Raw genomic sequence first — 27,156 nt, forward strand, 5'->3', positions numbered from 1 at the left:
GATGGCGATCTTACTCTTAATCAGCTTATGCACAGTATCGATTATGTCTAACATAACAACGGATTATTACTTTCAGTTATTTATAAAAAGGTGTATTTGAAATTTTGAAGCATTGAGAGTAATGACAGTAAAAAACTTTATTTACAAAAGTACAAGATAATTAACAATCAAAACCATACAAAAATGAAGTATATAACTCGTTGAATCCATAAATTGTGGGAACAAAACAATTTATTTTTTTGATTATAACAATCTTCTTGAAGTAAACAACTAAAACATCAAAATTAAATATTATCTATAAAAATAATATGTGAATTATATACTACAATTCTAATTTACAGTTTATAGACTACAATATGAAATTCTGAAACGTGTGAACAATGAAAACACAGCAATAGAAGTTTTTTCAATGGGAGGATTGAATTTAGTTTGTGAAGAATTAATTGTATAGAAAGTGAAATGTTTAAGACAAAAGGAGAACAGTACACGAGATTCCAAAAATGTTTTCGAGGAATAAAGCAATTTTTTTTTTCAATAACAATGCTTTGAATGCAACCGTCAAACACGTCAAGCTAATAAAATTAGATATAAATTGATTTCAAATTTCACAGTTTTTGTCATCATTCTATTTTGGTTTTCAATTAAACAAAAATAGTTATAGGAATGATTCCTGTCTTTGTTTATTAATTGTGAGGGGGCGAATTGAAAAATTTAAAACGAAAAAAATTGTAAAAACAATAGAAATTTGAATATGTCGAGATAGTAAATGTCCTTTTAAACATTTTATCGGAAAAACATGATTTATTTAAGCTAATATAACTAACAAACCTTTCCTTTGGCCACACTTGACGTTTTAAAAATATAAACTAGTGCTTAGTTGAAATTTCCATTTAGATGAATCTATAAACTTTAAATTAAAATCGAATAACATTTTCAAACAGTAATACAATTAATTTACATTTACAAACATTATTTGAACGTTAATTTAGTGAGTTTCAATTACAAAGGCACTATATTACAATTCCTTTAGTCTTATTACAAAGTAAAAATAATAATGTCAAAATGGAAATGCTATATCTAATACAACTGGACGGAGAATAAGTAATATTGTAGAATACTCCAAAAGGCAGAGAGTAAATTTATTTTTGTTATTAACTTCCATTACCAAATAATTTTTGAATTTTTAATTCAACTTTATAAGCTAATTATAAACTAAACATCAAAATGGAGATTCTATATAAGGAGGAATGATCATGTAGGTACATTATAAAATACATATTATAAAAGGCAGTTCAACATTTGATCATAAGATGTACTCATTATTTTATTGGGTACAATTCTCATTGTTAATTTATATTTTAAATCTATCCAATGACATCTATACAATCCTAAAAATAAAGGATATTATTTCTTAATCTCAATAGTAGCTTAATGTTTTAAAACCACAGTTCTCATTCGAACTTGAATCACGCTTCTTCCTTATTTTAAATAGGCAATCAAAAATCGAAAAGCGTTGTTAACAATATCAATAACTAATATTGTTGGCCATTTTTGGAAGCTACGATTTTTTATATACATCTATTATACATAAGACAAGACCATGTGTGAAATTGAGCCATTTAAGTGAAGCTACTTTTGTTATTTTCAAAACAATTTCGTGTATTAATTTAACATTGCTTCTCGATGAAAAAAAAAAACTTTCTAAGCTCAACTCAATCGAAAAGAACCATGCTATTGGTTTGTTAAATTTAAACGTGGTCGTACAGTCACCGATGATGAACGTTCTGGACGTCCAATTGAGGTGGCTACTCCAGAAAACATCAAAAAAGTCCACAGATTGGTTATATCTAATAATAAAATGAAATTGCTTGAGATAGAGCAGTGTTTGACCATGTTTACACGTAATAAATCAGGTTTTTTGCGTCGCAATGGCGAATCAAAACGATCATCATCTGAGTGGACTGCAGCCGGTGAACCACGTCCGAAGCGTTCAAAGGCAGTCAGCTGGGAAGGTTATGGCTTCAGTATTTTGGGATGCGCATGGAATATTGTTTATCGACTATCTCCAAAAGGGAGATACAATCAATAGCCAATAGTATATAGAGTTGTTGGACGGCCTCATACGTCGTAGAAAAAACCACTGTTTCACCAAGATAATGCACCGATTCACAAGTCGATGGCAACGATGGTTAAATTGAACGAATTACACTTTGAAATTGCTTCAAAATCCACCGTTTGGATATCGGTAAAAAATTCAGCTCAAATGAAGAAGCATTTGCTGAAACTGAAGCTTATTTTGAGGCAAAAGTCAAATCCTTCTACAAGTAAGGCATCGAGAAGTTAGAGAAGCGTTGATATGATTGTATTGGTCTTGAAGGAGATTACATTGATGAATATAATCGATTTTTGGAAAACAAAATTCTTATATAATATAGTGTTATATAATTAAAAATTTCATATATAAAATTTTGGTCTATTCAAATATATCGAAAATATTTTCCCAATAAAATTATTTGTTTCAATTGGGGAATATTGGGGAAAAATATTGGGAAATATTTGTCTCAATTGCTTATATATTCAATGTTAACCATGAATAAATAAATATACAGGGTGTCTTTGTGTTCTATCTAACGAAAACGACAGATGCTAAAGGCAATTTTATATCCATCTAACCTAAACACGTTGAGTGTAAACGTCACTGACGCCTTTTTGGTAGTTATTGGAGATGCATGGATTAACACAACAATTATAAGCCTTGGATTTGGGAAACCTGGTACTTGCTTTTTTGTTGGTTATATTAACTCGACAGCAAAAAACCGGACACTTCATATTTTTCGAATTAACAGCTAATTGTCAGTAATGTGTTTTTGTGGATAATTTGGTTATAACAGAGAATGTACTGGATATAAGTCTATTGAACTAATCTCTTCAGGAATAATAGACCATTAGAAAAGACAGATTTTTTTGTCTTGAAGTTGATTTACCTTTCGGAATTTGAACTTTCAGCTATCGCACATTTACATATCTTTAATTTATTAAAAAAGTTATTAATAGATATGTCTTTTTTTAACTCGATCCACAATAATGGTTCTTACGAATGTAGGTTTATCCGGAGATGATGCCTTGGCAAGAGAAGACCAGAATCTAAAATACATTTATCACGCTGTCGGTATTGAGAGACCGACATTTAACGGCTCTTGAGGTTCCAGAGAGACTTGAAGTGGCGCGAAAATGAGGGATCATGGAATTGTATCAAGGCGACCCGCGACACGGCTCCAACTCCTAGAAAGGCTTCATAGAGAGAGGCGATTATTCGCCGATCAGCATTCTCATTGGACTGTAGAACAACAGGAAACTATTTTATTCACGAATGAGTATCGATTAAGTAAATACCACTAAAAGGATCGAGAGGGTGTGTGTGCGACTATCAGGGAAGCGATTTAATCAATGTACTCTTCGCGAATCACTTCATTCAAAATAAAATCAGTTATGATTTGGGGTAGAATAAATTTCTATTGATTTTCATTAATGGGGCTCGGGCTGCTCGGAAGTACACCGAGAAAGTACTCATAGATGGTGAGATCTCATTTGCTCTATTTATTGGTGTCCAATATATTTTGATGCAGGATAATACTCGTCAACATATCACCAGAATTGTTACCGAATACTTGGAGCAAGTGAAAGAGCAAAATCTGAGAGCCGTTTTTTGCTGTTTATTATTAATATAATAGTACAGACTCAATTTTGCTAACACTTGATAAACCCAATATATAGTCCAGTCAAATTTGCTCGAATAAAGATGATTTCCAAAAAAAATTAATATGTGGATGCCACATGTTCTTTCTGGTTTAGTACGCCAATAACTTTTGGCCGAATTGATTGTATGACAGTATAAAGGGTCAAATTATGGTTTTTCTTATTTTACGAAAAAACTAATGCTGGGATCAATTTCAACGTATAAAAGAAATTGTAGGTATTAAAAAACCTAGAAAACTAATGTATAGCAAGTTTCGTCAATTTTTTATGTCGCAAATTGAGTATTTCGATTTTTTTCAATGAAAAATTGTTAATTATATTCATCAATTGAAACTTTCCAGATTTCGATAGGTTCACGACTATCAAAATGGTGTATATACATTTTCGGTAACCTAATAATTTACTGCAAAAATCCATTTTACAACTAAAAACACTTCTGCTTTAAAAATAGTTATTGCAGTAATGGTAAAGCTTATTCCCTTCTTTAAGAGTTGTACTTCAATTGTGCCATAAGAAATACCTCGCTTTAATTATTTATTATAAAGCTATGAAAAATGGTGAAAATAAAGAATTCGCCTTTGGCGCACTGTTTAAATTCTGAATTAGTAACATCAAAATGACATAAGATTAGTTATTGAGCTTTTTTCGGCAACAAATCCATGGATTTAAGTGATTTTTTTTATTATGACAATAATTTTCAAACTATCTTACATACCTTTTATGTGCAAACATTTTCTAAGTTTTCCCCTTAATCTGGCGTTTCTGACAGACATTTGAATATTTTTAACAAGTCTTTGCAGGGGAACAATACAGATATTCTTCAAACGATTAATAAAGTTGAGGCATTCAAGAAGAAGCTTATGCTTTGGAAAAAAAGTTTGAAGAATGGAGATTGTTTGATGTTTTCATTTTTAAACCAGTTTCTACAAGAAAACAATTTTACCCTGAAAGAAGAAAAAAATTGACTCAGCACTTGTCTAAATTACAGAGTTATTTTGAAGACTACCTGCCGAAAGATGAAATAAAAGCTCAGCAGTGGGTAAACGACCCTTTTCAAACTGAAATGCCTGAGCACTTAAGTAATGAAGAAGCAGAACAGATGATTGACATTTCAACGGACTTGTCTTTGAAACCAAAATTTCAAGCCCAATCCCTGTTTGAGTTTTGAAGTGGTATTTAAAACGAATTTCCAGTGTTGAGCAAGAAAGCTTTGCGTGCTGTTATTCCGTTTGCCAGTTCTTACCTTTGCGAATGTGGTTTTTCTGCTGTTGCAGTGATGAATTCCAAGTATAGAACAAAGCTTAACATTGAAAAAGAAATTCGGGTTGCTCTATCAAAATTTACTCCTAGGTATAATGAACTTATAAAAGACAAACAAGCACATCCCTCCCATTGAAACAAAAAATTATGGACTTTGTTAATTTCTGTATAATCTTTTTCAAGTTGGCACTTCATTTATGTTCAGTTATGTTTTAGATTTTTAGAAAATTAGTTCTGTTTTCCTAATGTTTATTTCAAGTTTAATTTTTGTCAGTAAATCGTGTATTATTACAACTCTTGTGAATTGTTATTTCTTGACCTCTGTAAGAACAAAGTGAACTTGGTAAACTTTGTCAGCAACTGACCAATCTGTGAGAAATGTTAGAAACCTTGAATTGTGTGTTATAAAAGTAGCAACAATCTTTTTCAATGTTTGCTATGTAATAATATATTAACAATTAACTATGAGAGAAATTAAAAATGTACCGCCATGCCATGTTTGTACTGAAAGGGAGCCATGGGTTAAGTTTGGGAGCCTTTGCTGTAGAGGTTTACGGAAGAGACGTTCTAATACCACTAAAGTGGTATTTTTAGTTGCGGTTTAATATTTGGAAGGAAATTTATTTATTACGTAAAAAACTAAGTTATCCTGTGTATTATTTGATAATTAATAAATAAAAAAACATTAATGTCGAAGTAATGTTCAAATTTCTCATTTTCCACAGGAATTATCTATAGTTTGAAAATGGACAACATATTATTGAATTGTTCGTGTATTTGGTAGAAATTGTGAAATAAAAGCAACCATTTTAACCATCACACTGTTGAAAGAATTTTTATGAAAAAATGCCAAACCGAGCAATTAATTTTTGAAAAAGTATCTACCACATGAACTTTTTTGACTAAATGAACAAAGTGTGCTATTGAATTTGAAATTTTTGTTTAAAAAGTGTTTAAACGCAAATTAAATTTCATCAATTAAAATAAGGAAGTCAGGGTCAATTTCTTTAAACGTGAAGTCGCATGTGACTTTGATGTTAATGTCATCAATTACTCAACTCGCAATCTAAAACTAATTCATTGTAATCATAGTTCATAAAAAACAAATTAAAAGGACGAAACATTTTACATAATAATTAACACTAAATTATAATAGTTCAACTAATATATTACCAAATTTTTGGTATGGTCGTATCAGTAACCCTTATAACGTTTCGAGATATGTCTTTGTTCTTCAAACCTACCTTGATGATATTAACGCAAGTATTTTTAGCATAAATGACTTTGGAATTAGTCTAATTAAATGTAAACTTCGTCACTATTTGTTTTTAATATTAAAATAATTATATTGAAGGTAAATTTATACAATGATATTGTAGATGAAAACTTGTATGTTATACATGCCACATTGGTGTTTTATAGCAATTATGAAGTAAATAACTACAGTCAGTAAATGTTAATATTTATATTTTTTATGAATCCCAATTTTTTATAGCAATAATTAAATATCCAACGAAAAACGTGCTAAAATTTAGTGAATAGTATCACTATTAAATTTTACGTTTTCATATGATTGATCGAAAATTCGTTTCAAGAACATATTATTGACTGTTCAAAGTTTATAGTTCTGTATATATAAATAAACACCCTATAAACAATTTATAGGGTGAAAATCAGAAACTGTCGAAAAGAATCGTGAAGATAAGTAGACAGAATTGACATTACAAAACCAAGTATCTCGTTTGTGACAAGCAACCGCGTTCAGTTTTGCTCAATTTGAAATAAAGAGGAACTATGGCTTGCTACGAGAAAAATAGAAGTATCAAGGTAGATTTGAAGAAATTTTTCATCTTGTTCCTCTAGTAAATCCACCACAGTTCTATTGATTTATTTTAAACGTTAATTCGTGTATTCGCTTGGAAGACATTTCACGACTTCTAAAATTTTAATAAACCGATTAGTTCTACCAATAATACAAAATTATTTGTATCGTCCTTTAATCCACATTTATTTTTCGTATTTATATAAATATATACGAGGAATTGTCATGAAAAAATTAAAATTCTCTGTATCTGAAGACTACTTATTGTAGAGAAATTTTGTTTCCCTAGAGTAGAGACAGATGCTTGTACTTGTCGCACAGTTGGTGCACAGGTAAGTAGTAAAAGTTTCCACTCGTTTCTGGGAGAATGAAATGAAAAGACGTTCAAATATTGGTCGCTTATGGTAGTATGCCCGCTTCTGATATTCACAGTCAAATCGTAGATTTTGTGATCATGTAAAATGATTTATGGAGAATTTTGCGTGAAATTTCGTCAGAGCAGGACTGAGTTATGCTAACGTGCAGCATACTGTCCTTCTGGGTTCCACGTACGTTAGCCGATAAGAACAAAGCCACACGATTGATGTGCACATTTCTTTGTGTTGCTGTTATGACAACATTTCATCGATCACATCATTACAGGGGACGATACTTCAACACGTCCTCAAAAATAAAAGGTAAGACACAAATCGGGACGCGTATAGCATGTGTGGGGTGACGCTGCACAGCACGTAGTTTTATAACCTACAAGATTGACATTGACGCAAATTGACTATGCAGCGCGAGCTCACAGACGTGCTCCGCTGTAGTTCGGACACAGTTTGCCACATGTGTTGGTGACTAGCAAGTCTTTCCTTAATTTTTTACGAAAAAATGACAGAAGAAAAATTAATAGAGGCGGTAGGGGAACACAGAGAGAAGACTGGTTTCGATTCATTCAGAAATAATTAGCAAAATCAGTATCACTAATTTTAGTTGTAATTATAAATTTTCCAGTTTTTTCTCTTCGTTAGAATAGATTTATTAGGTGATTTGAATTTCTTCCTCGTCAAGGAATAAAACAATATTTCCTCCTCAGCATCATCCGATTCTGATTCAGAACTTTCAGAAGTTCAATAACAACAATTGTCAAAAATATCAGACTTTTTTATGCCAGCTAGTCGCGAACTGCCAATCAACACCAAACGCCACCGTTTCCTATTTGAAAACGCGTGGCTCAATATGCGGATCACCAAGCAGTACGTATATCATGTACGAGTCGTGTCTCTCGTGCCAAGGTACCTCAAACACCCTAGATTACCAACGTCAAAGAAATTTAAAGTTACACACTATGACGGTAAAGTTTGTCAACAATATTCTCAGACTCATAGATTACATAAAGCGAGACTAGACCAACATCGGCGATGATTATTGTAGGTCTGTGAAGAAACACAGAATCTCGTGCAATTAGCATACTGGATAGAGCAGGAAGCCAGGAAATGTTATGAATTATTTATTGAAGGATTATAAGAAATTAAGGAGCTGCACGTTTCAGAAATAGTCCAAGAAAACTGAATGAAGAAGGCATAATACAGTTTTTAGATTTCAGTCAACCTTTTTGTGATCACTCCTCGTATATATATATATATATATATATATATATATATATATGGTTTATATTTTTTTCCTTTAAAAAAATAGTATCAACCTAGAATAATGTAGTGTTAATGTTGATAATAAGTTCAACAATGATAAAGTCATATAAAATGTGAACAATCGTCTAAAATAAAAAAGATGGTTACCAGCCTTTATGTTCAGGTTCCATTTCGAACCTGCTTTGGGATTCTGTAAGTCTTCTTTTTTTCTTTTTTTGAATATGACCATCCACAAAAAACAGCGTCGAAGCTACCAAACACGCAATTACACCAATACAAGCCAACGCAAATGACCAGCCAAAGAAATTATTTTCATGGCCAGGCATCCAACCATTTCTGTTTCCCAATGACGCAAAAACGATTACCGCTATACCCCCCGTTATTCCTCCTATCAGTAGAATCCAAGAGTTGATTATTATGAGTATTATGAAATGTTGTTGATCTGGTCCACAACATAAAAAGTAAATCAATGTTATAATGGCTGCAATTAGAATGCATATAAAACAAATTGTAAAAAAGAATTGAGTGGCTATCATAAAATCGGGTATTAGAAATCCTCGTATTTTATCATATCCTGTTGTAAAGGGATCGTAAATCCACCTGCAGCCGACAAAAAATCGTTTATATGCTTGATCTTGGTGGTACGGATCTTGCAGTGATCTGAAACAATGGACCCATAACCCCAAACGATCTAATCGAGCACCTGTTATCCTGTAGTCTGACACTAGCCAGCTTGGAGTGGCAAAGGCAACAAATATTGTTACAAAAGCAACTACGAAAAAGCCTATGGCGACATGTCCAGCCAGAGAACGCTTCTTTACCTGAAAATTATAAAAGATACTTAGGCAAATAAAAAAACATTGAAATGTAAACTTTTTATAGTTACAAATCACAAGTAGTTCCTACTACTTCAAGAATCTCATATTAAAAAAATGTATAAGTGGGGCCGGAGAGTTTGTCTCTCAGCCTGATCATTCATTGGCAACTCGTAAATAGATAAATTGACGGAAGGAAGTACCGGTTGGGTAAATATAAACGGCTGTCGGCCATATCTTAAAAACTGGTTATAGCATAGTTTCGAGAAAAAAATTGTTTAACAGAAACGGCCTTGAAAAAAAACAAAATTTTTTTAATTAGAGATTATTGTAATACGTAATGAGTTTCTACGAAAAAAAATTAAGTACATATTTTTGAAAATCAACAAACAAGTACTCAATCTGTGTTCGTACTTTTAGGTTAAATTTGTGACGTACTGATTGGTTTGTTCACATTTTGTTTTTAAAAAGTTTTCGATGAGAAAATACAAAAACAAAGGTCTTTATACGTTTGTGTTTCATTTTTTGTTATAAATTTTGATGATATTGGTTTTTTATTTGTTCATTAATAAACAAAACGATACTAAAATTTATAAAGATAGAAAGTTTCTTTTGAAAATTCTCTCTTTGTTGTTTACTAACGACGCAGTACGTTCTTTTAATAAATAGTTTGGATTGCGATAAATTTGAAATACGTGTAGTGTCAAGGCATTATTAAAAATAAAAGTTTAAAGCTGCCGTAACAGGAAGGAAAATATATTAAATTGAAGGGAAAGACTCATTTAATCGTTTTAATAGTGGAGATCTGACACTTGAAGATTGTTAGGAAGTTATGATCTGCCGAATAAAGATGATAGTTTTATAAGACGCAGTGTCATTGTTACTTCCTATGAAAAATCAATTTATCCAAACAATATGAATATGGAAAATCCGTGGTTAGACAAAAGACAATTACCAGAATCCGTCGCAAAAAAGAGGTCGATTCGAGCGGAAAGTCTTATTGTGTGTTTAGTGGAATTATGAAGGTTTATTGTATTTTCAAAATCATTACAGATAGTCGAGCTGTCCAATTATAATGCATATAATATATAGACAAATGATACGAATGTACAATGCTTAACCACATACATTGAATGTTACAGGAATAAGATCTTGGTGGTATTGAGCTACTACCACATCCAGTATTTAGTCCGGACCTTGCACCCTCAGATTACTATTTGTTTAGATCCATGGCGAAATTCTTGAGTGCAAAAAAATGTGAATCGAAATGCAGTGCGACAATTTTTTTGCATCTAAGCCTAAAGAATGGTTTTACCAAGGTCGGAATGTTGGGTTGAAACTGTAGGATATGATGGGCTATACTATAAATACTAAAGCTTTTTTTATTATTTAATGAAAAAGGTGGACTCTGGAGACCCTACAGAGACACCTTATATTTTTATATAATGTTTCGAAATTTTTCTCTAATCGAGTTAACTAGAGTTGATGTTTTTTGGCTGTTATTTTCAAACTTCTCTTTAATAATTTTTGGGAATCATCCACATTTTTTATATAATTTTACTTAAATTATAATGAAAAGCCGACATACGCGAACTAAAACTGAATTTAACAATACAATTAGTACACCAAGTGACGTCAAAGACGAACGCAAAAACGAGGTTTTTTGACAAACTTTATCTTGTTAAGATAAATAGATACTCAACACAATTTTCTTGGAAAAGTATGTAGTTTATATGGAAATACCAACAGAATTACCAAAACTGTATCCCGATATATTTTTTAGCCCAAAAATATATCATGTGGTTTTCACCATTACTTCGACATTTCAGTTAGCTACTTACGTATTTGTTAACGTAATGACTGCCATCGTTAGACCAACAGGCCAATATTTGAAATGGAAATGTGTGATTGATATTAAAAAATGAATTTAACAAAAAAAATTGCTAATCTCGGAAAGCAGTTTTTTTTCGACTATACGATATAGTTGACTGGGATTGTTGTAAGTAATTTTAAAAACATTATACGAATACTTAGAATCAATTAAAGTCGATAGACCACTTGCACGCTCTTGTAAACTTCCAATAATGAGCCACTGGATTCAAGAGATGATTTGAAAATGAAACAAAAAAGCCAAGTAGAAATATCTTTAAGCAAATCCCACTTTCATATATAAAATAACTTGTAGTCTTTTCAAAATTTACAATTATATCAATAGGTTAGTCCGGAACTGTTTAGAAATTATTGTACTTTCAAACAAGTATATAACACAATAAATGAATAAAAAAACGTTATATACCAATTAGCTCCTAGGGCTCGTCTATCTGTATGATAATCTTATGTGGGTCAACCTAAAAGTTATGGAAGTGTGCAAGTTTATAATCGTTTTATGAGTATTTGGAAAGGTATTATTTTCTACAGTCAGCCATAAATGTTATGGAACGGGTGCACCAGCAAATTTGATTAATTCGTAGAAATAAAAATGAGTAATTGGTAAATATGAAACAATAATAGGTTGACTCATTGCATTTTAGTCCATTTAAACTTCACCAATCTCTATTATTTATGAATTATAATTGAATGTACGTGCATAATAATGGAAAATACATAAACAATGCATTCTAAGATGTTTTTTATCACTAATAATGATAAATAATGAAAATAAAACAAAACAATAAAGATTTTTTTTTAAACTCATGTTTACCTCCTCCATAGAGTCACCCATTGAGTCATCAACAGTTTTCACAATGTTTTTCTTAACTGGTACTTAATTAGGTACTGCACTTTATATGAAAACTATATTTCTCACAAATGTTGTAAGCGTTGCGTTTAAAAACGTGTAAATACAAACAAAACAGAAACCACGAATAAACTTTTTGTGTCAACTGACAAGCGCACGGCGATGGATGGTTGTTGTTCATTGACCACACCTGTAAAGACCACAGCCACATAACAGAAAAGTTTTGCCTCGCTATAGTCGCCATCGGTTACCTTTCCCCTCTAAGATGAGCAGTGGCGTTGCGTGTAATAGGTACTGATAAGTTTATTTTGTCAAAACTTCATGAATTGATCTTTAAATGAAATAAATTCCTTCTGTCCTGAGCAATTGAGAACAAAATATCTAAGTCGCAACATATAACAACAAAAAATCACTTTATTTTTATTAAAAAATATTTATTTATTCATATCTACTTTGCCCCTTCCAAAATACTTTGGATATATTGTGCTTTTGACAAAGCCGCGAGTTCTTTCAACGATACCGTGTGCTCGTTCTTATAAATATATTCATAGATATTTTTGGGTTTTGTTATCAGAAAAAATATCGGGGGATAAGTATGGAGACATACATGATTACATTGTAAATTCAGATTCATCACTATCTGAAAGAGCTTGAGGATGAGAGATTTATGTGACGAGAAACTAATAGAAAGGATTGAATAGAAATAAAATTTGTAAATCATCTGGGAAGAATTGAAAAAAAAAGAATTAAAATTGCAGCATTCTTCTGATTCAATTCAGGCATAGAAAGACAGCTACCAGTCTACAAAGTAGTAAAGGAGCAGAAGATTAAGAACATTTTACATTTCCAATATCTGCAAATAAGGTGTAGATGAAATGACTGACGCAGTACAAGTAATACTACCATAGAACCTGTCTTAAGAATAAACTATGTGAAATGTGCAGAACTACACTGATCCAACAAATGCTTGAGGCCAAGATAAAGGTCTATCACTTGCATCAACGGCTAGGGAGAACATTCATATCACTGAAGATGTTCACGAGTAAATGCTCAATGGGTCCAAAAAATTTTTTTCAAGCAATATTTTGCTTATCTAATATTTTTAACCACCTAAAACTGAGAGAGTGGCAAACAAAGAGATCTCAGCTTCTATTAGGGGCAACTGTAATAAATAGAGCTACTATTTGAAGGGTTTTTAAACAAGGATAGTGGCTTTGAGCGGTAGTGGTATTCACACAGCATTCAGGCAGACATGATAGAAAACAGAAGTTTACTATGAAAAAAATGTATAACCACACAGCTGTATGGAAGGCTGAGAATTGTCGATACAATTCTTATGACTTAAAAAAAATAGTACTGATAATAAAGAAATAATTTGATAATTTTTAAAATATGACTCTATATGATTCTACACAATAGTAGAAAATGATTCTATTAGAATCCAAATTGTGTCACAGAATGCCACTATCAAGTGAAGCTTTTGTGTAATTCAGTGCAAAAAACAAGTTTTTTTAATACTGGAGATGATATTATATTGTAAATAAGTTTATTTTCAAATACATGGTTTGTCACCTCAAAGGATCACTTACAAATTGGGAAAACATGTTCTATTTAGATGTAGTTGATGTTTGATCGATTTGGTATTTGGCTCTTCAATTGTTCCCGCAATGGGGAATGTGAACTTAAAGTTTATAAGCTTGTGGTTTAAATCCACCGTAACCGGAATTCAAATATCAGTTTCCTAACTTTATTTTCGTACTCACCGTGTCCAAAACTATCTGACTACAGAACATTGAGAAGAAAATAATAATTTCTGGGCAAAAGGAATCGATGATAAAAGTCATCACATTAATTGTATACATACTCAAATCTCAAGAAAATATTTACCTCCAAAATTCAGATTCGACCACAAAAAAATAACGTTACTTTCGATACAATGGTGACGTGAATATTTTGTTGTCAAGTTCCTCTATTAACCTTAAGTTTAGTTTACGTTTTTTGGTGTTGTTAATGCTATGAAAAAAGTCTTATGATATTTCCCAGACTTTAGCTGTAATTTCATTCATTCAATGTTAGTTTGAAATCATCAAGTTTACCGTTGTTATATTACGTTGATAAAGTTCATAACAAAAAATTCTAAACTTAAAAAAAGACTTTTGAACATAGGTGTACCTGTTAAAATTACAATGCTGAATATTAACATTTTAAATGTGATAGTATAACCCACTTTTAGTTGATAGTATAATGATAAATGAATACAGTATAAGGCGTTTTAAAAATCATGAAATTCTTAATAAAATCACATGGTTTATGCAGTCAAAATTAAAACTGAATTAAACTAAACTTTATTAAGAATACGGATGTTGTAAACAAAACAATACCACCAATATAGACTGATCTAATGTGTTATGTGCTCATCATAACTTCACAAAATTAAGGAATAAAACTAAAAAGATAGAAGTTGGCAAACTCTTAGTTTAATTTAAATCTACTGTTAATTCTTTGCATTTCAGTGTCTTTCAACTAGTAATTTAATTTGTTAGTTTAATGGTAATTTTCAAGACTGACCTGTGCTATTCTGTGCTCATAACCTCACAAAAACAATAAAATTAAACTAAGAAGTTAAAAGTCTGTGAATTCTCATTTAATTTTAATTTAAATTTACTGTTAATTTTCTGCATGAACTTGTCTTTCAACTAGTAATTTCATTTGTTAGTGTAATGGTAATTTTTAATTTTGACTGCATAAACCAAGTCCAATTCTAGAAAAGGGCGAATTTATTGCAGAGTTAATTGAGTACCTACTTATATCATAAAATAATGAACAAATGTAAAAAGACTAATGAGATGACATAGTACTACGCCTATGATGAACTATTATATCTTAATCACCATTCATATAGACAAACAATCAGAAAATAGAACATTCAACTTCTCACGTTAATATTCTCTGGGAACGTTGGGAAACAAGACATTATTTTCAAGGTTTAGGACGCAGCGAAATGTAATAAATGTTCTTGAACTACTTTGATAAAAGAAATAATACATTAGTTGAAATATAAAAATACTTTATTTTGTACAAAAATTAACAATTGGTATCTGCTTGAAAACAGATATTCAATACAAACTGCTGTTGAATCAATAATAAACATAATACTTTCTAAAATACATAAAAAATTGGACGGAAAATCGCTATCCTCAAAGATGCAAAAAAACTTATATAAAACAATCGGGCAAAAATCAGAGATTCAGCTGTTCACAAAAGAGTAAGCAACTAAGGCATAACATTAAACTAAACAATCAGGACATCGGAAAAGTTGTACTTTTAATATATCTATTCGTTCAATGCGGTTTAAGTAAAAACGACAATCGAGAAGATCATCTGCTTTCAATATTTTGTTATAATTCGAATTTTTTTAAAGAAAAAAAACAGTACGTTACAAAAAATGTGTAATGACCTATGCAGTTTCCGGACTTGAACCTATTAGAGTTTGTGAGTAAAATATAGCATGCTATTTTTAAAATATGTACAAAATTGCTTGTAAACAATTGCCTTTGGTGGACAAATACTTTTGAACACTAGCAGATAATTATTAAAGTATTGGAATTTCAGTATTTTGACTGCTAGATGGTTTTTAGAGAAGTTATGAACCATATATATTTCTATTATTGAAAAAATCAATGATGATTTCTATAGAGATTATGAAATAGTATACGAGATTATTAAAGAGTTGAAACTTTGAATTACTGAAAAATGTAAATTTCGAAAAATGGAAATATTGGAGAAATGTTGAATTTTACATGTATATTAAGTTGAATTTGGGATTTGGAAGAAATATTTGTGTACGTACAATATCATTTTTTCACAAAGTACTAAAAGCAACAATGACCTAAATTCGTTTCACATTGTTACTGGATTAATTGAACGTTTTTTGGGTAATGGCTATATACATTGTGCAATACGAATTTAACTAAAATATTTTAACAAAAAACACTTTAAATGTGCACGTAAAAATAAGTATTTTTATACAATATATTCATTAATATAGTCAATATTAATGAAAAATATCTGGCAGTGCTTTTGGTATGTAAACATTAAGTAACACATAAATACATTTATCAGTGTTTTAGTTATTACAAAAAATGTTCAGCTTGATTTTGAATACAGGCTAAATAAAACTTTTACATTATAAAGTACAAGATCAAGATTAGAAGTATTAAAATTTATATTTTACAGCACAAATTGTCAGATAATGTAAACTGTCTATTATTGTCTGCCATCTAACATATTTACTTCAAAAAGCATGAAAATACCTATGAGACTTTTTTTTTGGTTTATACTATGTTTACATGCATCATATGTGCATTAAAAGTAAACTCTGGTAAATTACTGTTGTCCAAGTAAAACTTTTTCTAATGTGCGGGTAATTGTAGGATGATATGCAACATAAATATTTTGATTGCAGTTCAATTTTAATTTTGATGTGAAATATGGTACAGGATCAATCAAGAAAGTCATTAATACACAATTGTATATTCTTACAAATTTTCACTATATTCATGTACAATATTTTTCTAGACTCCTTTCTTAGGTTTTTATTAAATTCTTCATTCCTTTGACAAATATATATATATATATATATATATATATATATATATATATACTGTCTGATACTGATTCTCCAATGCCTACGATTATCCCTTGTCAGTACTTCAACTATTTGTATGTCTTCTAACCATACCTTTCTCATTTGGGACAGTATAGTTCATTCCATTATCTTCTTAGGAATCATTAAATAATTATTTACACTTGTATAGGTTTTTATTTTGAGCTTCTTTTGTTAATGGTTTTTTCACTCACATAATAACCTTATCTGCCTTGTTTTCTTTGCAAGGATTATAACATCTCGCAAGTACATCCATTTGTAAGGTGTGTTTATCAACATATTGGATGCTGCCAAACGAGTTTTTTTAAAGAGATTATATATGTTATATTTTGAGTTGTTTCATCTTTCCCAAAAACAGTATCATGTCAAAATAAAGAAGTTAACTATAAACTCATTTTCAATTAAATGGAATATGTTTTTGGCCAGATGTGCGTGAATAACAAAAAAATATTCTCTAAATGTGTTTTGCAGTTGCAGTTTTTATGGTCATCAGTTCACCGGCAAATGAGGTCTTGCAATATATGTCAAAATTAAATACACACTTGCATGCAGAGTATAATAGTTAATCATTTCCTAATAATATTAGAGTACAAATGACACACTGCAGTAATGTGTATTTTTGTTTTGAAGTGCTTTTTAAAGCAGTGGTATACTAGCAATTCATAAGAAAAACTTCAGCTCTTTGAAACATTAGCATATTTTTGAAAAAGTTCCAACCCTAACGAATAGGTACTGAAGCCACCAAAGACATTTGACATTTTGGAAATCTCACTCAAAATCAACTCTTCGAGACTGTTAATAAACAATACAAAAATAAATGTTTCAATTGATGATTTATCATTTTTAAGCATATTTGTTGTGTAAATGTATGTTTTTCATAAGTTAGTAGCAGCTACCAGAATAAAATTAAATTGTTAAAAAATCTAGCTAACACCCTATTTCGCTGTAAATATATATTAAACAGTGTAAAACCAGATTATAAAAGCTTCAAACTTTAAAAGTTTTAGAATAAGTTATGTTCGATTTGGTAAATTGTCTACATTTTTATAAAATGCACTACATAAATAGGTTTATTATACAATTAAACAAAAACGAAAGTCGCCAAAATAAAAATATTTCTCTTCAGAAGTATTCTGAACCATAATAAGAAATAAACAAGCACCAATTTATTGGAAAAAGCAGTTTCGCCAAGCAATTTAATTACTTGTATATATATATTACATTCTCTAAATGCCCAAATTATTAAATTAACATTTATATTAACTTACATCTTAGACTAGAAGTTTTACCAACAAATTGTAAGTTTCTATCAGATAATTGTAAACTTGTTAATTTTATTTGCACAATAATGCAACATACCATTAGACTGGCAACAGCTGCTCCAAGAAATTAGTGTATTTGTAAATCACTGAAAAAATTTTCAATCTTATATTTTAAAAATTAGGGAAAATATAGATCATTAGTTTTATGCAGATATATTAACTAAAATTCTTTTGCATGAACAAAGTATTTTTGAAAAATTTCAACTTTAACAACTACTATATTGTCTATTAAAGCCATGCCTCTCAATATAAGTAAAAGTTCTAGAGTTGCTCTTAAATGTATGGCAATATTACTGCATAAAACATGAGATTCATTTTTAATCACTTAACTTAAATATTTAAATATCAGTATGATGTGGAGCAGTTGGCTTGTAAGGATCCATTGTATATTGAGCAGGAGGAGTTCTTGAACTACCACCAAATCTTCTATACCTAGCCTTTCTAGCTTCAACCAAAAATAAGGCACCTGAAGGAATTAATAAGAGGGATCCAATGCAACCAAATGCAAAAGACCAACTTAAGTCATTATGTTGCCAGTGTGGCATCCAATCTCTATTATCGCCATTAGCTCCAAATATCGATACAGAAATAAATCCACAGAATCCTGCTAATATTAATATTGATCCATTGCTAAGCAATAAGAGCAGGTACTTGTCATGGTCTCTACTGCAAAAACAGTACATCCATGTTAAAAAGGCACCAACCAAAACCAGAGTTTGACAAAGAGTAAAGAAAAACTGAGTTGCTATGAAGAAGCCAGGGAGAAGGAAGTCAAATATTATGTAATATTCTTCTTCGAAAACCCACCAACATCCAGTAAAACGATAATCATAATGATGTCTAAAGTCCTCAAAGTTTCTGAAGCAAACTTCCCATAGTCCTGCAAACAAAATCAAATATATATTTTATGAATCAAAGAATGTTCTGAAATCTGTAGATATACCACTTTTATCTTCAAAGAAAATGTGTTTTATCAAAATATTTTCAAAACTTGAAAAGTTTTTTATACAATGAAAACTGTATTCTGGAAACAATCTGGTAGTTTCAAAATTGTTATCTAATGATAAACACAAATATAAAAAGTACCACAAGTTAGCTCATGATTTGATACACAAAATTCAACACATTGAGCTCCTGAGCAGTTCATAAGCTAGCAATTAAACTTTCCTCACACACCAGAATGGGGCTACTGAATTCTCTTTTATTTTCTACAACATTGCCAAACAAAAAACTTTTATTTTTTTTTATTTTCTATAACATATATGGATTATTTTTTAAAGTAATTTCAATGTTCTTTAACCATTGCAAGTGTGATAACTGGCAATTGATCTCTAATATCCATAAACAATTTGCACAAGATGAGTTTTTCACACATAGGTATTATTTCAAATAATTTACTATTTTTCCTTGAAATTATACATCATATGAAGTATAAGAAGTCAAAAAAATAATTGGATCAGAAGGAAAGTTGAATGTCTTAACCATATATTTCTGCCGTTTCCTTTCAATGCATATGTGATTTTCTCATATTAACCTGCAAAACTTTCTAGGTCTAATCATCTGTGACTTCATATATAAACACAGTATTTGAGTTTGTGTTTTCCATCTCTGTTTGGTACCCGTTCCAACTTAATCTTTGGGTTACAATTATTCTTATTTTATTATATTTTCATTTTATGAATAAATAGAAAATAAAATAAATTATATGATAGTTGCCTACATTTATGCCACAAATGCAACAGATTCACATAGTTAAGAGGTTAAATTTAGAGCTCTAAAGGATAATTTTGAAACATTCAAGACTATCTACAAAATATGATATTCCTCACGCTAAGAAAATCAAAAGATTAGTTTATTAATAAGGCAATTAAATAACTGGAATTCTAGAAGAAAAACTGTTAAATAAATAATGAGAAACAATTGATAGGCTTTTTTGATTAATTTGTATTGGGCTATTTATGTAAGGTTATTTGGTGTTTGGAGAGAAAAGAAACTTTTTTTATTGTACAGATGTAAATGGAAACAAATCTGTTACAGATAATAAGAGTTCTATTCTTAGAATATATCATTATACTACAACTACATTATAAAAATTTTCAGATTTAAGTTAGCAAATTAAATGATAACTTATACTAAGTAAAGTACTTAACTAAGTAAAAGTTTATGAATGAAGATGATTGATGAAAACCATACGATTAAAATTTATTAAATTCAAGAAACTTCTCAATTGTTAAACTAAAATGTAAACAATAAGAGGCAAATTTCGATCCAAAAAAACTTAATAACTATTTCACATAATTTATGTATTTACCATAACCTCTAGAGTTTAGAGAAAAATGCATAAAAATCAAAGGCAGGTGGTTCTATTATTAGTCATTAATATTTCACCATAACAAGAGCCACTCCTTTGAGGTATAATTTTTCAATACTTACCAATGCGTATAAACTTGGGATCTTCAATTTGACCATCGTTCACTAACCAATAAGGTGTACAGAAAGAAATAACAACAAAAATGCATGCTATTGTTGTTAAAATTATAGCACAAATACCAGTTTTTGATTTCATCGCCATTTTTGTATGCCACTTTTCTACATCTAATGACAATTTCCATCTATATGTTTCTGTTTACATTTTTATCCGTTTCAACCAATGCCTTATATCTTGTTGGCAGCGCAACCAAACTAAACGTATTTCTATGTGGTCTTGACGGTAATAGTCTACTAACTTGATTTTTTTTAGTTTTTTACGAACCGACAGATGTTGCAGTAGCAAGGAAACCATTCAAATCTAAACATGCAAAAGCTATAAAATTTGTAACACCTAACCTAAATGAACTTTATGAAATCGCAGATTCATTAAATATTAAACATAAAAAACCTTCAATACTGAAAGACATCGCTTTATTGTCTCAAGAAGTAGTGAATTACGTGGACAATGTTATAATAACTATGGGTTCGCAAGGAATTTTGATAGCAAGAAAAGGATTGGCGTCGGATTCATTTCTACAGAGATCAACAAGTTTTACATTTTCGGCAAGATATTATCCAACTACATCAATAACTAATTTAATCAATGTAAGTGGCGCTGGGGACTGTTTCGCAAGTGGTTTTATTGCATCATTGGTATCCAATAAATCTGAAGAAATTAGTATTTCTGTGGGATTTGCTGCAGCAAAATTGGCTCTATTTAGCCAGGCAGCGGTTCCAAAGTATTTATTTGATAATACACATATGAGTTGGAGTACTCCAGCTAGTTATGTTACTGTTATTTAATAAAATTACTAAATTTCAATTCTAAGTTTTCTTATTATACCTACCACTTTCCTTGTTTATAAAGTGGCTACTTGCTTAGATCTACAATACATTTAAAATACTTTTACTTATGCCATATAACATTGATGGTAGCTGTTTACTTTATGTAACAAAAGGCCAGAACATCTTATAAAATAAACTCGTCAAATCCAAATTTAGAAGCGATGGATGTCCGTTTTTATTACAGAACATATTGTGGCTTTGGGAATGAATTATAGGAATTTAGATTTTATTTATGTAATACTGTAGCTACCAACAAAGGAGTCAGGTAAAAAATAAATTTTTAGGTTATGTAATTATATTTTAACTATATTTCAAAAGGTTTATTGAAAAACACTGTGTACGTTAAAGTTGAACTGAAACTGTGGGCCAAATGTGATAAGTTTAACTGTATTAGATACAACCACATTCACAATAATAGTACCGTATCTGCTATGATAAAAATGTCTATGAATTAGCTAATAGTATGCTGCAAGCAATATTGATTCCTGAATTTAATTTTGTGTATTTAACCTAATTGAATTAGGTAATTTATAATCTTACATATATGTTTCTATTATTACATATTTTCCACTGAATCAAATATATATTTCATTTCTATCATATATATTTTCTAGATATGGAAAAGGAAAAATGCACGAAATAAAAAAATTAAGTGTATATATATACACAGTATAATTATTTGCTTGTTTTTTATTTGAATTGTATAGAAATTATTTTTATAACTATTCAATTAGTTGTTTTTTATTCCTTTTAAAACAAGTTGAGCTAATTATTCATTTTTCACAATTATTCCTTTATTAGTAATCAAAACATGCAGTACTATAAACTAATGGAATAGATTCAGAGATCTCCAAGGATAGGCCATTCTGTGGTTGTATTGCCAAATTTTTTTCTTCCATCTAGAATGTATTAAAGAGAAAAGGTGAGACAAAAAACACAATTGAAACAAAAGAAAAAACATGAAAGTTTAATAAGAAAAATGATGGATCTTTGAAAAAACAAGAGAGATACAAAGAATAATAATGGATAAAGCAGATTAAGGAATTGGGAACAAAAAGAGAAAAACTTAGGAGTTGAGGAAAATGACAAATGAGTACCTTGAACCCTCATCTGACATCTGAAAGGTAAAGAGAAGACTTCTAAATTAATAATAATGTTCAATTTTTTATTTAGTGTACAAACTATTATATAAAGTATTTCAATATAATTTGAAATTGATGTATTGTAGCTTTTTAATTATATTTTCCTTTGAGAAGCACTTATCTCCATACCCAAATATTTGTATATGCACTGTTCAATTGACCAATAGTTGTTTCTTAAGAGTGAAAGTAACTTGAGTGGCTTTTATTTCATTAATTTGTATTTTAAATTTGCTCAGAGATGTTTGAATGTGATTTAAATGTGTATGCTCTCCATGATTAACTCAGCTTTGTGCTTCTCCTTGAACTTCAACAAATGGTAAAGGTAATTAAACCAATTAGTTTGTTTTTTCAAATATTTATTTTGGATCTAAAATATTTGTGCCGTTGGTAAATCATACAAATTAATAAATCGGAAAATTTTATATCAACTTTTTTTACTAATAAAATTCAACAACCTTTGATACTTGGTAAACCAAATAGTTCTAAGGGAGCATTGTCTAATCTGTCTATAACGACGTGTGCGTTTTTCCTAAGTTCTGGAGCTACATTTGCATCTGGAATCATCACAGCTTGCATACCAGCAGCTAGAGCTGCTAGAATTCCATTTGGAGCGTCCTCAAATACTAAACACTTTTCTGGATGGGGCGGATCTGAAAATCTACAAATATATAGATATTGAACAAAGTAGGAATTTCTGAAACCATTGGTGATATGTATTGAACAATGTTCACTGCTACCACTAAATACACTTTATATTAAGTACAATATTGGTAAAATGTAAGAGGTTATTGTTCTTAAGCATAAACATGTTGTACATAAACAACTTGTTATTAATAAACTGTGGCGTGATGAAAGTCTTACTCACCTTTTCGCACAAGTTAAAAATATATCAGGAGCTGGTTTTCCTGCCTTGACATCAGGATCACTACCACCACAAACAATATGACTAAATAGTGAAAAAAAATCTTTGTGATTTTGGGTTTTTAGATCAAAACTTTCCTGAGATGATGAGGTAGCTACTGCAATTGGAATATTATTTGAATGAAGGTGTTTTACCAATTTAAAAGCACCTGAAAATTGAAATATAAATATTATTATTGGAAAAAAATATCTTCTACTGCCAATTTAATTTTTAGTTGCATACACGTCACTGAGTATATTTTCAATATCTAGTTAATAATAATTCTATTTTGACCTTCACCTATAGTTAAAATTTTGATAGAATTATTCCCAAATTTCGCAAAATATGGTTCAGCGCGCATTATTAATTCTAACAGAGAAAGTGGGCTAGAAATTAACCAGAAGACAAAATACTTAATTTACTCTATAAGACATACAAAAAATTAGTAGAAACTAAAATAAAACTTTAAAAGGTATCAAATTCTAGATATTTGAATGTTAGTACAAATGGTGAAAAAAAATTCGGAGTACGTCAATTGGAGAACTGAATTAAGAAAATACAATGTAGTGAAATGTCCAGTCACAAACTAGACAGCTGAAAACGAACTTTTCAGTAACGAAAAGAAACAATGCTATTGGAAAAAATAATTTGGAACTAATTGATATATTTCTAACATAATCATTCTTACCACTTCCTAGACTGAGAGTACTATTCAGACAAAAATTTAATGATAATATCGAATATATGCATGTTGCAAAAAAGTTCTAGTGGGATGCACGTCTTATTTATAAGAGGCACTGTGATGGAAGTACTGATTACCTTATTTACACTGCCAACAGAAAGTTTCTGGACAAGAAGAAAATTTATTAAAAGTAAAATAAAAAGTTTTATTTAAAAAATATTAAAAGATAACATTTTAAGATTAAAACCATGAACATATTTTATCTCTTTCATTTTATACTGCTACATTTTCTCTTCATCCAAGAAACCATCTCTGACTACAGGTGGCAAGTTTTTTTAACACACTTTTTGGTACATTATCCCAAGATTTTTTAAGAGCTTTCCAAAGATCATCCTAAAAAGTGGGATTCAATTTTCTAACTTTCCGGTTCATCCCACAATAATTCTATTGGATTTAGATACTGAGATTTCGGGGACCATTTCATTATTTCTAACTCGCCACTATCTTCTTTATGGTTTAAATAGTTGAGACACAGGTTAGATGTGTGCTTCGGGTCATTACCTTGCTATAACACATACCCACGGCCAATTAGGCGCATCCCTGAAGGGTTAGCAAGCGTTTTTAATATGTAATAGTAACCATTTCTGTCTAGGGTTCCTTTAATTCTGTAGAGATCCTCTACACCAGCATAGAGCCACCACCATGTTTAACAGTTGGAGTTATAGCATCAGGGTGTATTTTTTCTGAAGATCAGCGACGAACATAAATTCTTCGCTTTTGCACAAACATTTCGAATTTGGACTCATCAGTGCACAGGACTGGTTTCACAGACCAATCTTTATGTGCAAGGGCCCACTCTAGTCTTTTTGTCTGATTCTGCGTCGCAAGAGTTGTTTCTGCCATTTAGGCCACCTTTTTGTAAGCGTTCCTTTACTACACTTACTGATATCTGTTTATTGTGAATTTCATTAAACTGCATTTGAATTTCCAGTGCTGAAGTTTCCTATTCATTTTGATCATGATGATTAGGGACTTATCCTCTGCTTTAGAAGTTTAATGGGGCTTCTTACTGCGTTTTCTGCCCTGATTTGCTCCGGTTTTTTCAAAACGAGTGATGGCATTTCCGACAACAGAACTTGGTATATATAATTTTTTTGCAATATAACGCAGAGTAAAATCTTCATTGTGAAGAGCAACAATACATACAAGTTATTCTATATTTTCTTAGATAAATTAATAAAAAAAAAATTAATTATATTGATACAAGATTACTGGAAGTAATGCTATAAAAACAAGAAAATTTACTTACCTTGAAAATAATATAATTGTGTGGAAATAATAAAATCACTACTAGAGATTGAAAAAGTGCAAAAAATAATCCAATTTTTATAACAAATAGAAAAAAATAATTCACGATTTTATTTTGTTTTTCACAAACAGTGCATGGGGACAGAGTGGAAGTCGAACACAGGATCATACACTGTTTATAAACTAACATAGCATTTTTGTTATAGATCAAGTTAATGTGTTTAAGTATCCTATTTCAATAAAAAGCTTGTCCTGAAACTTTCTGTCAGTAGTGTGTAGGGAGTAGTTTTATATTAAAAGAGTACAAACTCTCTAAAACTCATATTAAGTTTCTGTTAGTCTACAGCTTCCAAAACCCAGAACAGACCAAATAATCTCTATATTAAATTATTTGGAAATTTAAATGTTTAAGGCATTTTTCATTTTGTTTTCAGATCGATAATTATAATGTTTCTTTTATTAATTTATGATCATATCTATATTAGTCATTATATAAAAAGCTTGAAATACTCAATATAAATTTCTATAATACTACAGAACAAATCACTATATAGCTGAGTACATTTTTTTGAACAATGAATGGATACAAATTTTATCTAACAAACACAACTCTAGTTTAATACTACTAAATTTTTAAGCATCAGATTTACCTGAAACTAATTGAACATTAGTCATATATTTATGTGCTGTTGTTCGAAATTCATTTTGAAAACTATCAACTGATATTGGTAGCTTCATTTCTTCCACAGCGATTCTACTAGAATCCCTTTCAGGAGTCCCTATTACTTTACACTGTATTTGTGGTGAATATACCTTCCCAAATCTACTTGCAATATTTTGTATGGCTCTTTTGTAAAAAATCTCCGTATCTGAAAATATAAAATACTATATTTACCTGGCATTAATTGACATTGAGGCATGATGATTTTATATTGTTCCATTGCTTGACTATAATATTCCTCAGGAGTTAAAGGCAATTCATAAACGTCGACGATTCTTTTAGCCATTTCAGAACCGTGTAAACCCATCATTTGAGTTTTAACTTCCCATGTGAATGTTTTTTCATATTTATCTAGGATATTTTGTGTGGCTTTTGTATATAATATTTCAGTATCTGAAAAGTATTGTTAGATAACACATATAATATATCTATTCATACTTTCACTAAGTGAGTATATTCATCAATTTCTAATTTAATTGATACATACATGTTTGAAAGAACTTTTGTATTAACTATGAGTAAAATGAATGTTGTCAAATAACTGGCACACATTTTATTTGTGGAAAAATACCAACAAAAGGTAAGAAAATTTTATAAAAAAATTACACAATCTCACATGAAGTATCAAAAATAGTACCTAAAAGTACACCATCCATATCGAATATTACATGTGTAACTCGTTTCAATGGTCTGCAGGCACTCATTTTTTGTTTTTCAATCAATTATTGCTTATTATAAATAATACAAAATTTCAAACACTTGCACTATGTTCCTAACCTATATTTTCACGGTCACTTAGGACGTGTCATTGTCATATATTTTTTCCTTTTGTCATGCTCACCCCACTTGTCGGTAAATAACGTTGCCATATCTGAGTATATATTTTACTAATTAATTCAATTTCAATGTTTGCATTAACATAGTATGTGCAGAAGTAGTTAAGTAGTATATATTATTTGGGTAAATTGCATTCAAAAAGTGTTTTTAAAATATATACTATGTAGCGCTTCATCATTCTCAACTTTACAAGTTGCAAAACAGAATTAAAAATTTCAATAGAATTATATTTGTGGAG

The 27,156-nt window shown here is 30.2% G+C and overlaps 4 protein-coding genes and 1 long non-coding RNA gene across 6 annotated transcripts in view; 2 read left to right on the forward strand and 3 right to left on the reverse strand.

Moving 5' to 3' along the window:
- LOC130451580 (uncharacterized) overlaps positions 1-21,304 on the forward strand; it is a 238,042-nt gene extending 216,738 nt beyond the window's left edge. The window contains exon 9 of the mRNA XM_056790681.1: positions 20,753-21,304. Within this exon, the coding sequence (XP_056646659.1) occupies positions 20,753-21,285 (533 nt within the window). The 3' untranslated portion in view covers positions 21,286-21,304. The remainder of the gene's footprint in view (positions 1-20,752) is intronic.
- On the reverse strand, positions 126-12,226 carry LOC130451583 (uncharacterized). The gene is made up of 2 exons (XM_056790687.1): positions 11,989-12,226; positions 126-9,293 (listed from the first exon to the last, which is right to left on the reverse strand). Exons 1-2 carry the CDS (start codon positions 12,007-12,009, stop codon positions 8,616-8,618), a joined length of 699 nt encoding a protein of 232 aa, XP_056646665.1. The 5' UTR covers positions 12,010-12,226; the 3' UTR covers positions 126-8,615.
- Positions 15,075-20,726, reverse strand: LOC130451584 (uncharacterized). The gene is made up of 2 exons (XM_056790689.1): positions 20,446-20,726; positions 15,075-18,892 (listed from the first exon to the last, which is right to left on the reverse strand). Exons 1-2 carry the CDS (start codon positions 20,582-20,584, stop codon positions 18,351-18,353), a joined length of 681 nt encoding a protein of 226 aa, XP_056646667.1. The 5' UTR covers positions 20,585-20,726; the 3' UTR covers positions 15,075-18,350.
- A 145-nt stretch (positions 21,305-21,449) lies between the features above and the next one.
- On the forward strand, positions 21,450-22,545 carry LOC130450776 (uncharacterized). The gene is made up of 2 exons (XR_008910619.1): positions 21,450-21,592; positions 22,129-22,545. It is a non-coding gene; the product is annotated as an uncharacterized LOC130450776 (long non-coding RNA).
- LOC130450775 (pseudouridine-5'-phosphatase-like) lies at positions 22,477-26,941 on the reverse strand. Of its 2 annotated transcripts, none has more exons than XM_056789399.1 (4): positions 26,719-26,941; positions 26,256-26,474; positions 23,335-23,539; positions 22,477-23,127 (listed from the first exon to the last, which is right to left on the reverse strand). In XM_056789399.1, exons 1-4 carry the CDS (start codon positions 26,783-26,785, stop codon positions 22,917-22,919), a joined length of 702 nt encoding a protein of 233 aa, XP_056645377.1. In that variant the 5' UTR covers positions 26,786-26,941; the 3' UTR covers positions 22,477-22,916. The 2 variants fall into 2 exon arrangements, with proteins under 2 accessions (XP_056645377.1, XP_056645376.1); XM_056789398.1 differs by lacking the exon at positions 26,256-26,474 and adding an exon at positions 26,011-26,229 and having other exon boundaries at positions 22,669-23,127; positions 26,719-26,918.
- Between the last annotated feature and the right edge of the window lie 215 nt (positions 26,942-27,156).

Source organism: Diorhabda sublineata, chromosome X (assembly GCF_026230105.1).
Source record: "Diorhabda sublineata isolate icDioSubl1.1 chromosome X, icDioSubl1.1, whole genome shotgun sequence".
NCBI classification, from domain to species: Eukaryota; Metazoa; Arthropoda; class Insecta; order Coleoptera; family Chrysomelidae; genus Diorhabda; species Diorhabda sublineata.